Source organism: Crassostrea angulata, chromosome 1 (genome assembly GCF_025612915.1).
Source record: "Crassostrea angulata isolate pt1a10 chromosome 1, ASM2561291v2, whole genome shotgun sequence".
In the NCBI taxonomy this organism is placed as follows: Eukaryota; Metazoa; Mollusca; class Bivalvia; order Ostreida; family Ostreidae; genus Magallana; species Magallana angulata.
In genome coordinates this window covers 13,879,780-13,895,737 of record NC_069111.1, presented here as the reverse complement: position 1 = coordinate 13,895,737, position 15,958 = coordinate 13,879,780, and the positions used below count along the sequence as shown (strand labels likewise).

At 33.1% G+C, this 15,958-nt stretch overlaps 1 protein-coding gene across 1 annotated transcript; it reads right to left on the bottom strand.

Moving 5' to 3' along the window:
• On the bottom strand, positions 1-14,011 carry LOC128164602 (bifunctional purine biosynthesis protein ATIC-like). Its single transcript, XM_052828535.1, has 19 exons — positions 13,894-14,011; positions 12,971-13,097; positions 12,530-12,606; positions 12,202-12,268; positions 7,358-7,446; positions 7,049-7,127; positions 6,594-6,666; positions 6,227-6,383; positions 5,845-5,970; positions 4,605-4,712; positions 3,139-3,224; positions 2,793-2,882; positions 2,566-2,694; positions 2,242-2,334; positions 2,039-2,112; positions 1,736-1,844; positions 1,548-1,607; positions 1,058-1,153; positions 1-561 (listed from the first exon to the last, which is right to left on the bottom strand). Exons 1-19 carry the CDS (start codon positions 13,916-13,918, stop codon positions 442-444), a joined length of 1,785 nt encoding a protein of 594 aa, XP_052684495.1. The 5' UTR covers positions 13,919-14,011; the 3' UTR covers positions 1-441.
• Positions 14,012-15,958: the final 1,947 nt, after the last annotated feature.

The following is a 15,958-nucleotide window of genomic DNA, read 5'->3' as shown; positions in this document are numbered from 1 at the left end:
TATAGTTCATCTACTTTATTAATAATAAACTTTATGAAAATAAATGTAACTCTATGAAAATATTTGCTCAGATCTATGAGGATTATGGCACATCAGCTTTAAAAAAAAAACAAACGTAAAAAAAGTGAGTATTGTTCAAGCCCTTTATGGGCAACAACCAGAGCATGGAAAGAGATGAAATAACCACAAACATACTTGAAAAATTTTATAATCAACTAAACAATTCTTGTCATTTATGTTGGGAAAAAAAAATGTCAGATTTATCAATGTATAAACATTTCTTTTAAATCATATGGCAATAGTTGAGATCAAAGCACTATATACAATTGTATCCAAAAAAACATGGTCAACAGATTGCATATACAAGCACAACCCTTGATATAGAATTGGTCCCTCTATCTGTCCATGTAACGACGACCCGTACTACACCCATCCTTTTCCTCAGTGGTGGAAGAGGCGAGTCTCTGTGTGAACCATAATGATGCCATGCTGGTTACAGGCTTCTGTCACCCCAGCATCATTGGTGGAGCCCCCTGGGACGACGATGTACTCAACCCCACTCTGTCAAAGACAAAGACAAACAATGTAAGTCATTGGGAGAGGGACAGTGACCATGATACCAGAATTAGTGTTGTCGAATTAACACAGACAGTAAAACATATGTAATCAGTATAGGCAATCCGTTATTTTAAAAGTTACCGGTTTATAAATAATTCATGGACAAAACAGACCAACTCATAGTCTTTGATATCAAAACATTTTGAAAGGATATCAATATTTAATATGTGGGCTAAATTTGAACATACAAAAAGTTCAAATGATGATATCAAAAATTGAAAAATAGCAGACTAGAGGGTTTAATCCACAAATACATAATTCTAAGAACTTGAGTAAACTTTTATACATTGTCCAACATAAAAGTTGAATTTTACAACATAAACAAGTGCCACTGTGGTGACTGGATTCAAGATTTTTTGAACCTTGATAGAAGCACAGAACATAAAACATTTTAACATCACAGTAGCCATTATAAGAATGTTGAAAAGAACCAACAAACCATGACTGCTCTGTCGATGTTGTCTCTGAATGGGAAGAAGGCGTCGGAGCTGAGCGACACGCCCTTCAGCTGGGAGATCCAGTGGCTCCTCTCCACCTGTACAACAGACAAAGGACAATAGAAGATATATCATAGTCATTTACAGAGAAACATGCTTATAACAAACTAGCTAACAAGGAATTGACCCTTACAGTGTTTCATTTTCTTTCCTCCTCGAGTTAAAATTATATTGTTAGCTTCAATGTTTTAAATATTTTTCTTTTATAACAAAGCAAATTCCTTCATCCCTGGCAATTTTACTGTACTTTACTTGAAGGAGGCATCCTAACTTATTTTCTCTTGATATCAATGAACATTTTTCTAAGAACATGATGTCACAATGCTTGGACACAACTGATGGTTGTAAGGTACTTAGAAAAAGAGAGTGGTATATTTGCAAACATTATGTACATATATATTTTTCTAATGTAGCAAAAGTACAAGAACTTGCCTCTGAGAGAGGGGCTGGAACTACTTCGTACATAGCTTCCCAAGTATTTTGATCCATGTCCTGAAAAAAAACATGGAATGTTAACACTTAATAACTAACTATATATAAGATTTCAAATTAACAACTCTTTAATGTACATGAGATATCTGAGTGCTCATTTGGTCATATGGACATGAACAGGTACCTACTTTGCCCACTAGGCCCAGGACATATTGGTCAATGGCATTGTTTTTCTCTGCTCTCTTGACTCCAGTCTTGAATTGCATTCCCAACACTTTTGGATGTTGCCTCAACCACCTGATTATTTTAAATATAAAATAACAAAAATTAAGAAAATGACTAAAGGAAAAACAATTTTATTTACCATTTATGGCATATGAAATTCTCCCTTTCAAATACAACCTCCAAAATCCATTATACCGTTACATTTAATAGTTACCCCCCTCCCTTAAAAAAAATAAATAAATTGATAACTGTAAACTAAAACTTACCAGTTATTGGCCTTGTCCCCTGCCAGTCGAGTACAATGGATCCTGGACTGCTGTCCAGCCCCAATGCCAATCACCTAATTCATGATCATACATTTTAAATATAAAAACCCATCCTTAATGAAAATAATGAATGGCACAAAGTAAAGAGAGATAACTTTGTTTAATCTTAGCAATGTGCAATTAGGAGTCAAGCACTGTTTTACCTGGCCAGACTTGGCATAACACACAGAATTGGACTGGGTGTACTTTAGTGTTATAGTGGCCACTATCAGATCTTGTATAGCTTCCTTGCTCAGCTGAAAGGGAACAAAAATTACATTCTTTCAATCTGTCAATTAATGTCCAATGCAAATCCATAACATGAAAATGCTTGTCTCTCCTTCCTACTAACTTCATTAATGAAAGACTAAAAGTGGGTTTGGTTCTTAAAAGATGAAACATATAATGTGATTTTTGCTGAAAAACAGTTACACATTTCTAGACTTTATAGAGGCAAAGTTACATGTAGCGGGACAATAATGATATACCTCTTTTCTAGCTGTAACAACATTCTTCATCATATCGCTGTTGATGACTGCATCATTACGTTTCTGATTGAGCTGTAGTCCAAACACAGTCCTTGTTTCCATGATGGGAGGTTCATATGCAGGATCGATCTAATTAAAAATTTAAATATGCTATAAAACGATACTACCATCATAGACTTTATGATAGCATATTGAATAGGAAACAATTGCCTATGAAGTTTCCTTACCTGGAGTATGCAGTAGTTTCCGCCCTTTTTCTTCTTCAGGATCTCCAGGGCCTCGGGTAGGTATCCAGGGGCAATAATTCCATCAGAAACCTGAAATATAATTTTGCTCAATCTTGGAATATTTTTAAAATATTTTGTCCAATGGGTTAAAAATGAATCAGCAGTTTCTAAATTTGACTTGTACAGAACTTAATACATGTATATAAGAATTTGCAGATGTTTGAAGAGTATATCTGTAATTAATATCTTTAAAAATGTTGTTAAAAGTGAATCTTCAGTTTCTAGAATTGGCGTGATCAAGAATGCACCTGAAGATTATAGCTGTAACAAAGATTACTGCATTTACCTCCCTTGAGATGATTTTAGCAGTCAGCACATCACAAGGGTCAGAGAGAGAAATGAAGTCTCCAAAGGAAGACATCCTATCAGCACCTGGATTTAAAAGATAATCAAAGTACTGAAGTACGGGAGTTGATTTTATCGATTATCATTTATTTTAAAATCAACTTATTTTGCGTGGCAATTAGTTTCTAGTCTGTATTTGAATTGCGCACTTTTTTATAATATGAATTTTTAGATTTTTCAAACAAGAATTTCGAGAAACCTAATATGAATCATGTTGTGTAATATCTAAAGATAGATTTCAAACTATGTATTAGTAATTGAAACAATTCTAAAAACTGTATGGATCCAACACTGGGCTGTCTCCATTTATCTCCGAAAAGCAAGAGAGCCTCTCTGCTTGTCGAAGATTTACGGAGACAGCCGAGCGTTTGGTTGAACGAGATTATATTAAACTCTGGCGTAGGAATACTTGAGACTACAAAAATATCTAAATTGTTCGTATTATATCAAATCTGGGTATTTTCAAAGTGTTTATAGATACGTTTTCTTGAAAAACAATGCTTCAGCTTACATTACATCGAATTTTTCTATTATTTTCAAGAACTAAGTCTTGTCAGCGGTGATGATTTGTGCTTAGGTCCAAACACTGTTTCACTTTCGGTTTGCCAGAGTAACTGCATAGGTGAGTTGATTAAAATCAACTCCCAAAAACAGAGGTGTGAAATATTTTGTAGCAAACAATTATCTGATTTCCATGCATATGTTCAAATATTATGAAATCTTGAAATTTTTGTGAACTTTACAAAATTGAATCCATTGTAGATTGACTATATTCAAAAAATTAAATGCTCTTGGTGATTCATGCGGGATTTGAAAATAGCAACATTGCAGAAAAAATACATAAACCGCATTACTGCATGAGTTTAGGAAATTTTCTCTGCAATGATCGCTACCTTAATAACCCACATGAATCATCAAAGAAAGCATTTTGTTGTTTACATTTACAGCTTTCTTTTAACTACCGGTTAATAAATTGACTGTAAAAAGTAAGTAAAAGTTACTAATTTTTTTGTTATTGTACATCAGTTTGTTAGATAAAAGAAATGGCTTTTTATCGTTTTGTATAGGAATTCGAGTCTGCAGATATCATTATGATTATTTTGTGCAATCTGTAAATTTTGTTAGGTTGTTGTAGTATTGATAAACTGGTTAAAACTGGATTGTGTAGATTTCAGCCCTGTCAGTTTCTATAGAGCTGTGAATTACAATCAATTTCCATAAGAAATAGAGGGCATCATACCGTTACTCAGTGGAGGTAAATATGTCATTGTGAACATAGACCAGCTAGAGATATTCATGAGACTCAGTGGCACCTTAGCCAGTTTCTGGGAAATTCACAAATCTGATAATTCCTGAATATCCAATGCAATACTTAGTACCAACAATAAAATCTTTTGTTTTGTATACCTCTTGCTCTGGCATAAGCTTCAGCTAGGGGAGTTAACTCTGTCATGTCCTCCACCATACACACCTTTTTGTCTGTCTCTGTCATTCCCTGTCCCCCTACAGCGGCTCCTGACAAAGCAATAGACCAAACTAGTCAACAGGTCCATCGGAAGAGATGACTTATAGGAAGTGCTTGAAATATCAATACTCATACCAAAAATATAATGTCTAGCTTCTCAGGCCAAAAATTTTAATAAAGTGAGGCAGAGCTTATAGCAGGATTTGCAATGGGGAACAAATCAATTTGCATACGTCACACTGAAAATTGAAATAATTGAGTAATTCCTCTTTCAAAATTGCAACAAGAGAAAAGCTGTCAATGTGACAGCAAACTGGGTTTTCTTTTGTGTGAACAGTATTCATAATCCATTTGTCAACCCTGAATTGATAAACACAACCCATCCAGAGAAATGGGGTACCCTATATGCAATAATCTGCATGAAAATGACTAAGTTCAACAGCTGGTGTTTTTAAAAAAGCTTTTCAAAAATCAAAATTCAAGTAATATTAATAGCTCTGATATATGTACAATTGCTCTGCAAAACAACAACTTCCTATCTTGAAAACTGTAGGAGGAGTTCTCCGTACAATAAGGGTACCCTTCTGGCAGCAGCCCACCCGCCCACTATTTTCACCATTCCAATAACAAGATTTTTCCTTCAGAAAACCCGGTTAAAAATGTTAATCGGCATATCTTTATGCACCTACTGTGTACATAGTAGTGTGCAATACATTATGTAATCTGCAACATTCATCTAAATTTTCTGACTTAATCAAACCTAAATGTCCTTGTCTTGAAATGAGTGATTCTGGTTTAACATTAACTGATATTTGCTTCCTCCTCCAATTAACACATAAGAAGTACCAGCTAAATAAATTCCATGTTTTTATCACCTTCTTCTATTTTTTATAACATTCAATTGGTATTTTCTTCTCTAATGAACACATAAGAAGTACCTGCTGAACTTCAATGTTTAAATGAAGCGACTGCTAATTAACTGATATTTGTGCCCACGACTCAAAAATAAGGAGCATCTGCCAGACTTATACATTTAAATTTTACTATAAACTACTGGTTTAATATTGATTTTTGCCTCCTCATTATGTAAAATGTTTGATTAAATGGCTCCTGGTTTTAGGATAATTGATTTTGTAAGTCAATAAACATTTGCAACAACAATATCTGTAACACAAAGGGTACCTGCCGGACTGACGTGTTTGAATGAGGTGGCCGCTGGTCTGCCCAGAGCCGCCTTAAGTTCCCGGACAAGCTGCCACCCATTCAGGGCATCCAGGAGATTGATGAAGCCTGGGGAGCCATTCACAACTGGAAGAGAAAATAACTATACAATTAAATGTATTACATGCAATAATAGCTCATCAACATTTAAATCCTTCAGTATTTCCTAATATATTAAATAAAGCCCTTAGTATTTTCACTTTAAGCAAAATAGCACTAAAAAATCTTTGAAAAAAAATAACACTTCTTTAATTTACAGAGCCAAAGAGAAATCCTACCATACAAAAAATCAAATTCATGAGAAAAGTTTAAGGCAATATTAAGCTATGTGAAGTTATAACACCTTTTAGTGGAAGCTCTGAGAGGTTGGTTGAGATCTGCGCTGGTTTCTGATGCGGATTCATTCCATATCTGAGACTCAGCTGAGATGTTCCAGCTCCATACTGACGTCTGAAGTAGTCCGAGATAGCGGCATCATAGTCAGCAGTGTGGTTAAATGCCTGAAAAAAGGTTGCATGTACTGCCATCAACTGAAATTCTTAAATATAGCATATAGTCTCCCTAAAAATGTCAGCAAAAATAAAGTGGCTTAAACAGGAAAGGAAATGAAATGGTTGGACAATGCTTGGACAAGGAACTGAACCCTGGATTTGTGTACAGGCTAGACTATACACACACAAAATGTACATTTGAAATCATATAAAGCAAACCTTGACTGCTAATGTCTTCCTTGTTTCTAAGGTTGTGTCCTTACTAGGTGACTTAGACATCTCGTCCAAGACTCTGTCAAAAAAAACATCTCATTAAATTATTTTAAAATTCACTAATTTAATTTATATCTATTACAGGGGCTATTACATACTATCTATTGAACATATGTAAAAATATGCGACTCTAAAAAAAATACCGTACAAATACAAGAGAGTTATCAAAGAACCTTAATGTAAAATAAACAGTACTGGCAATCTATGCAGTCAGATGAGCTGTCTGTTTGGAGACCAAATGCAAGAGTTGTTCAAAGGAGTGACTCGCACAGAACATGAACAGTTTCATCTTCCATTGCAATGGATAATAAGTAATTTTTTTTAAAAATTCTGTAAATGACCTTAAGATTTAGATGACTTTTTAAGGTCTCTAAAATGGCTTGGTACATGAACAGACTTACCTGTTGTAGTCTTGGGGGTCACAGATGACAGACACCCTCATGTGGTTCTTGGCAGCTGCCCTCAGTAAAGTTACCCCACCTGAAAAATACATGCACAAAACCATGGCAGCCAATTTTTAATCAAAACACCCAATTCAAACCTTGAAAGGTGACCTTGTATTTCACTTTAGATTATCATCTTTCTTGAATAGAAAAATTTAACACATGGAAAAAGAAGAGCGTAATAATGTATCTTACATAAAAGAATGGAATTTTTCACTGTAAACATTGATCATGATGGAAACTTCACACAGTGTAAGAAGCTCTTACCAATATCAATCTGTTCCACAGCTTTCTCTATCAGGACATCAGGGTCAGCCACTGTCTTCACAAATGGATACAGGTTACAGACGACTAACCTATACAACAAAGAACAATGCAGACTTCTATAACAACATCCAAGACAGGGAGTTCTCTATAAACTATGTACAGTATACAACTACAGACAAACTTCGTTATCTCAAACTAGATTTGATTATTTAAAAACTTTGATTTATCCGAGTATTAGAGATTTCAAGGGTAAAACACTAAAAAATAAGTGGTTGGGACTTACATATCAGTTTGACATATCCATTGTATTCGAGACACCAGTGTTTGAGATATCAAAATTCAACTGTACTACATGTGGATTCAGCTTAATGAGTTCTACTGTACAAAGCAACTTGAAGGTTATCAAACCATGTTCTGCTACATGAATTATGATGCAATGATTAGTATTTATCTAACTTGTACAAAACATTATAGCAATGGTACAATCAGCAGGGGTGGGGTAATGGTAATTTGTAATGGTAATTGAGTGTCATTAATTCCAAATTTTGATGTAATTGAAAGTAATGTGTAATTGACCAAATTTCAAATTACATGTAATGGTAATTTAATTAATCACTTGCAAAGACATGTAATTCCAACTACCAGTACTTTTCAATTACACACTGATGTACATATAAATATAAAAATCTGTCCACTACCCATTGTTCCCCACACTATCAATGGTACAAGGTCAAGATAGGAAGAGTAGTTAATAAGCATAAAACTATAATTGTGGCCCATGGGCCTCGATCTTGTTATATTTACCACACTAAATACTTTTACAAATAAACTTTTCAATGTTACAATATCTACTCCTTAGTGTCCCAAACTTAATTAAGTACATGTATTTGATGATTTCCTTAATCTTTCCTTTAAAAAATACTTTAAAAAATCAGTTCTATATAAATTATATTAATTATTAAGTCATGCTTTGTAATTTATAGCCTAAAATACATAGAGCTAAGTTAAATGTATGGATGCCAAACATGTCAAGTGGGTGTGTTCCCTTATTGCAAACATTTGACATATTTGATAATTAGGGTTTGTTCCCGTTTTGCACACATTTGAAAATTAGGTATCGAAAAAATGTGTGCCAAACCGGAATTTGACCAGGTGAGATAATTGCTTAATTGCTATAGTCTATATCACAGATCCTGTACAGGCAATTGACAATGAAATAAATAAAACATATCTACTCCCATATCTAATAAATAAAACCCATCAATTGTAGACCTAATTCATACATTTTCAACCTTTTTGATTGAAATATTTTGTGATAAAGGTCTGTTTCTTTTCTTAATAATCTTTCTGTTGATACCAAACAACCAATTCTAAACACACGTTTTTATTTTGCAGCTACAATGTAAGTTGTAAAAAGAAGACAGGGAGTACCCCATATGACTGTCCGTGTAGTTTTCCCCTTTATCATTATCTTTATCACTGAATTAGCTTCCAACTGGCTTGGGACCACCAATTTTTCCTCAATTCATTGACATTTATATTTAAAGTAAATGGGCAAAAAAATTTAAAGTCATATCATTTGATCCCTATTTTTCTTATCATAAAGCGGAAATTTAAGACTAAAAATATTAATATGATCTTTATTTTATTGAATGAAAAAAAATATGGTGATAATCATTAGTTATTAGACTAAAACACCAACAAAATATCTATATTCCTCTTGTTTCATGGCGATGATGAATGAATGATAAAACACAAGTAAAAATCCAGGTAAGGTGAAAATATGTCAGCCTTCTTATTCTCTATGTACCTTAATGATTTACATGACTTTTTAAATGAGTCTGATGTGCAAGGTTTACCAACTATTACTGACATGTTAGAAAATAAGTTAGATATTTTTTTCAAATAATTTGCTATATTATATGCAGACGACACTGTACTGTTAGCTGAATCTCCCGATGAATTGCAAAGAGAGATAGATTGCTTTCATACTTATTGCATAAAATGGAACCTGAAAATGAATATCGATAAATCTAAAATAATAATATTTAGCAAAGGTAGGCAGAAAGAAAACATGCAGATAAAATATAACGATAAATTTATTGAAGTTGTTACTGATTTTAACTACTTGAACATAGTATTTAGCAGAACAGGATCTTTTAAAATTGCAATACAGAAATTAGCCGAAAAAGCTACAAAAGCATTATATGAGGTGTTAAAAAAGGGGAGATTTCATAACCTATCAGTACAGTGTCAACTAGATTTACATGACAAGATTTTCCAACCTATACTGTTATATGGATGTGAAGTCTGGGGCTTTTCAAATATTGCAATTATATGTCAATGAATGGAATTCCTTACCCTTGGATATCAGAGATTCGAGTTCATTATCCTTATTTAAAAACAAAATTTCCAATTCTCTAGCAGTAGCTCCTCCTTATTTCAGTTATGGGAAAAGACGTACTAATATTTTACATACAAGACTCCGTCAAAATTGTGCGCTAAACATAGATCTTTATAGATGTAATATTATAACAAGCCCTCTTTGTTCATGTGGGAAGATTGAAGACGCACATCACTTCTTTTTCTCTTGTCCTAAGTATGCTACTGTCAGGGAAGAATTTTTTAATAAATTTCTTAGCTTTGGCAAAATTCATATTCTTGACTCACGTTCCTTACTTTGGGGAGATGACTCACTCAGCGTGGATGAAAATAAATACCTTTTTTCAATTGTTCAAATTTATATTCAAGGTACTGGTAGATTTGAATAAACACAAATCTGATTATTCTTGTTGATAATATCTTTTTTTATCTTTATTTATTTATGTAGTTCATCCTTGCAATCATGTAATATTAGATAACTTTAACTTTCTTAGAATTACTACATTTATCAATTATCAACGTACTGGTGTAATTTTTATTGTATAAGTACAAACTGTGACGTATCTGCAATAATATTGTATTTGTTTCTATATACATGTAGGGAGAGGGCGAATTAAGTTTTTATAACTTGTGCCCAATCCCATTGTAATATATAATGCAATAAAATATGTTCAAATCAAAATTGCAATTATAGAAAGAATTCATCTCAAATTTTGTAAACTTCTGCTCCATTCAAAACAATCAACTCCAGATTTCATGATATATGGTGAACTTGGTTGATACCCACTTGAAATTCAAATTAAAACACGCATTATTTCTTATTGGTCAAGAATACTTACTGGAAAAGATACAAAAATTGCAAAGTTAATATATAATCTAGGACTTTGTATGAATCACGAAATTGGGGGGAAAATCCCTTGGTATGAAAACATCAAACATATTCTAAATAACTGCGGTTCATCTAATATATGGATTAATCAAACTATACATTACTCACAATGGCTAAAGGCAAAAATTAAACTCACGTTGATAGACCAATTCAAACAAAATTGGCAATCTATACTACAATCATCCCCAAAAGCTCTAAATTATAGAATTTATAAGGAAGAGTTAAAATTTGAACATTATTTTGATACATTATCAAAAAAAGATGCAATTACTTTTTGTAGATTTCGAACATGTAATCACCATCTACCCATTGAAAGTGGACGTTGGGCAAATATTCCTAGACATGAAAAATTCTGTGCTCATTGCAACAAGTGCGAAATAGGAGATGAATTTCACTACCGGTACATACTTAGCTTAACTCGTTGCAGCAAGAACGCAATCAATGCTTATCAAATATAAATAAAAAATGCTATTAGTTTTTTTTATAATGGCAAGTACAAAACAATGTTCTTTGAGGAAATTATGTGCTTTTATTAGAAAAATAAATAAAAAATGCTCCCCAGGTTAGAACCCCCATACAGCTGTACTTCACATTTGTATTAACGAGTCAGAGTTGTATATGTTTTTTTTTTTCTGTCTTTCTCTCTAGCTTACGCATGCATTGTTAATTATTAAGAAATACCACACATTGTATCGTTATAATCTGTGTACCACTGTGCAATGGTGTTGAGATTGAAATAAATGAATGAATGAAAAGGTAAAAATCTTTGACTGAAAGCAGACTGTAATTGCTATCACAACACAAATCACACCTATTGTTCTATACCCAATTATCAAACGTGTGCAAAAAGGGAACACAGCGATAATTAGGTACGGAACAACAGGTGTGAATTGTGTTTTGATAACAATTACCTGAGATTAACCTGTATTTGGGCATTGTGTTTATAATGAAAAAATAATGAATACAAATGCAAAGGAGAAAATTTTCAGATCATATTTTGCATGCAGGAAATACTTTAATCAAGACATGATAAGGGTGGGTTAGGGGATACGACTTTCAGATGTTTACTGAATATCAAGGTGATATGAGACACCTCCATATTGTGACTTCCTTCGTTTTGAAATAAGCAAAAAAAATCAAATTTATATTTTTTTCTTTCTGAAAATTTTTACATATCAGAGTAGTCATCCTCACAATGTCAGGGGTCCTGAGTCCACTCGTGTCCGTGGGACCCCTGACAAACGGACACGAGTGGACTCAGGACCCCTGACATTGTGAGGATGCAGAGTAGTTAGCAAATTCTAAATCGCGGAAAGTATTTTGAATATGACGAACTTTTATGTATAAATCATAATAAATCAGTTAAATCATAATTTTAGTAAATTTTGATGACAATTGTAATTTAATTAATTACATCTGAAAAGTAATTGTAATTTAATTAATTACATTTGAAAACTCTTGTAATGGTAATTTAATTGAAGAATTTTAGCAAGTAATTGTAATTTAATTAATTACTTTCATTTGTAATTGACCCCATTCCTGACAATCAGACAATACAGAAGTAAAATTCTACCTGATCATTTCGATGTTCTGGGAATTCAGATCATCTTGATCAGAATCTGTTAACCTGGCCAAGATACCTACAAAATTCGTAAAAAGCAATTGGTGTAATACATGTTAAACCATGGCTATGCGTAAGTGTGCATGTTATATTTAGAATAGATCCCATCAGCACACAAGACATATCAAACTCCCTAACCAGCTCCTTTTGGTGTCACAATTTTTCTAAATATAAAATGATTTTACAATCATGCAGGCCCTTGTTGCAGGCATGCAACAAAAACCCAATACAATGAACATGTAATCGTAAATTCACAGATATAGTGGCAATGGACACCCACCACCATGGACTTTGGGGTGCAGGGTCTTGACTCTCCCACCCAACATTTCTGGTGCACCAGTTATTTCCGACACATCACTGAAATTACATGAAAAAAATGTATTATTATACACTGTTGGTGGAAGTAGCCACACAGCTGTATCAGAATTCACCTATGATGGAATTATACAGCGATTTAAGTTAATTACATTAACTTTGTAATCTTATGTCAGTAATTAGCTTTAATCATTTAATTTTTAATCAAACTGAACATTCTTTTGTAAACATGCAAATATGCCGATGCTTTCTTCCCATTTTAGTTTTGCTGCATTTACGAACAGCTTGTAGACTGTTACTATGTCGATAAAAGTTAGACCAATGATTAGAGTGTAATATGTCCTGTATGAAAACAGAGAGAATCAAATTATCCAATTTTGAATGACAGTGACAATTGTCCATTTACCTGACTTCTATTCCAGCATCTCGGATACACTTAGCTGTTCCACCAGATGCTACCAATTTCAGACCAAGGGTAGATAACTTCTGAGCAAATTCTGTTAATCCTGTTTTGTCCGATACACTCAACAATGCTATTAATAGAAAATTAAATAAATTTTATGCATTTTATGTACGTAAAAATATCACATAATCATGTGTCACTTATGTTTCTCTGATTTTTGAGTTGTAGTTGTAACTTATCAGTCTTAATGTACTAAAAATTAAATTAACACTCATTTAGACAAAAGCTGCCAGAATTATACCCCCCCCCCCCCCAAATAAAAAAACCAAACCCAAACCAATCTTCACCTCACAACAACATAATGATATTCTCTTATCTTATTTATTTTGTTTATGAAAATAAAATACCACTATTCAACATAAATTTTAATTACCATACCACATTACTGTTAAAATTTTTTTGAAGACACTTGTGATCAAGCAAATGTCACTTGTGATCACTGACTTTTAAAAAATAGTACCTGTAACCATAATATGATGAAGGGAAGACACATCATCGATTCATCATTTAACAATTGTTAAACCATAATCTGTTTAAAAAAAAGAAATCCTTCACCCCCCTCTAAAAGAAATAAAAAAAACTAGGCCTTCAAACAAAGTTTAATATTGCTTTTCATTCTTTCTTACCTAAATAAAATCATAACAAATATCATAATAGGTCAGTAGCCTACATTTCTATAAATTATATGTCTTGATCTTCATATGGACAGTGAAAATAACCATAAACAAATCAGTGCTTTGGGGTTAAATGAGGTCAAATGTGCGAGTTATGAACAACATGGTAAACATTTTATAATTAAATAAATGCAACTAGACAGAGCTTACCATGTATTAAATTATAATAACAACACAAGGACTGACTCTTACCTAAATTTCCAGCACAATTCGCCATTGCTTTTGTTTTCCTATTATTTCACGTTCAGCAACAAATTCAGCGTGCTACCCACGTGTGATGAAAACGTCACCTGGTTCCCGCGAAACGTCATGCTTCGAGTAGTTTTAAAGGCGAACCAGTTATTTTTTTCGCGCGAAATTTTGAAGAGTTAAAAGATTGTCACAATTCTTTCAAGTCTTTAGTATATATTTTTTATGCTTTCTACACTATAGTTCATTGAAACAAGAAGGAAGTGAATGTTCATTACATGTCGAAACAAATACCAATTGAATATTAAAAAACCCTTAAGATTGGTAGCAACGAAAGCTCATCTATTATAAATATTCTTTCTCACGCATGTGATAATTATAATTATCATAATCTGTTACAAGATATTTGTGCTGCACATTTGGACGATTTTTAATAAAAATAACGTTGAAAAATTGTGCGAAGTATTCCGAGTGAGTTTCGAATGATGAAAAGATAAGAAATTTGTTTACGTTCCTGTGAACTTTTATGAGTGAAAAATGACAATGTGTCAATGAAGTGACCTGCAGTAATCCTATCAATAGTCTCCCTGCAGATATATACAAACCGTTTTCTTTCATTTATTTTAATTGTTAATTGTGAATGGCTGTAAATTAATCATAAAATAATTTTAACAAGTGAAAAGCTGTCAATGTGACAGCAAACCGGGTTTTCTTTTAGGTGAATGTATCCATAATCCATGTCAACCCGTATCCAGTGAAATGGAGTACCCTATATGCAACATTTTGCCTAAAAACAGGGTTGGCCGGGAAATACCAGTGCTGGGAATTACCGGTGGTAAATACCGGTATTTCCCGTCCCGGTAAATACTACTGTTTTTAACTAAACTGGGAAATACAAATTCATAATCTTTATTTATTTACTTTGTTTAATGTAAAACTTATGTTTTGGATATAAGATATTAACAATCAGCATCAAAAACCAATTTATCATACTTTCCCATTTTTCTGTCAATTTATGAATCTTAAATTCACCAGATCACCTATTCCTAAAGACTTCTATAGCTGCTAATGTGCAAATTTTAGTCCAGCTTTTTGAACTTCAAGTTTTGAGCTCTATAATTCAAAGCACAAAATAAACTGTTATAATTACTGTAGGTGATACAAGTAACAATTAAATAATCATACATGTTGTTTTAATAAATAATTGACACTTGACAGTTTTGTGCTCCAGTTTTGGGGAGATATATACTATGAGTGGGGCTAACTGGCTTCTTCTTGGGTGTGTTGCATACTGAGGTAGTGACACAGTCACATTTCATTTTTCACAATTTTCTTGCCCCATTTTTCACAATTTCATCAAATAACCAGAAAATGGAACTTTTGATATCATGTTTATGATAACAGTATAGATGCACCTATACCTGACTTAAATCTTAAAAACAAAATAACAATATGGTCAATGATTGAACCATGTTTGGAGTATTCATAAGAAGATAACCAATGCATTACTGACCAGTCAAAACTTGTTTAAAATGTCATGTAGCTGACAAGGTGTACTATTGTCTACATCCCTACAGATTTGATTAAGACTAATATCTAAGTATGAAGTACTATGAAATTTAGCAGAACTTTATTTCCCAGTATTTCCCCAGGAAATACCAGTAATTCCCGGGAATTACCAGTATTTCCCACCGTCCTGGGAAATATGAGTATTTCCCGCTTTTTGCCAACCCTGCCTTAAAATGACTAAGTTCAAAAGCTGGTATTTTTTTCATAAATTATTGGAATTCAAAATCCTAGCAATATGCACACCTCTGATATATGTACAATTGATCTGCAAAAGAACATCTTCCTATCTTGAAAACTGTAGGAGGAGTTATCCGTACAATGAGGGTACCCTATATGCAATATTTTGCCAAAAAATGACCAAGTTCAAAAGCTGGTATTTTTTCGATAAATTATCGGAAATCAAAATCCTAGCAATATGCACACCTCTGATATATGTACAATTGATCTGCAAAAGAACAACTTCCTATCTTGAAAACTGTAGGAGGAGTTATCCGTACAA

What these genes read in the sequence shown, in the direction of transcription:
- LOC128164602 (XM_052828535.1), bottom strand. Translation starts at nt 13,918, where the DNA reads ATGGCGAATTGTGCTGGAAATTTAG. An exon ending in CTAAAATCATCTCAAGGGAG is followed by an intron (nt 2,883 to 3,138) that starts GTAAATGCAGTA and finishes ATTATATTTCAG; the next exon opens with GTTTCTGATGGAATTATTGC. An exon ending in GAAACTACTGCATACTCCAG is followed by an intron (nt 2,695 to 2,792) that starts GTAAGGAAACTT and finishes ATTTTTAATTAG; the next exon opens with ATCGATCCTGCATATGAACC.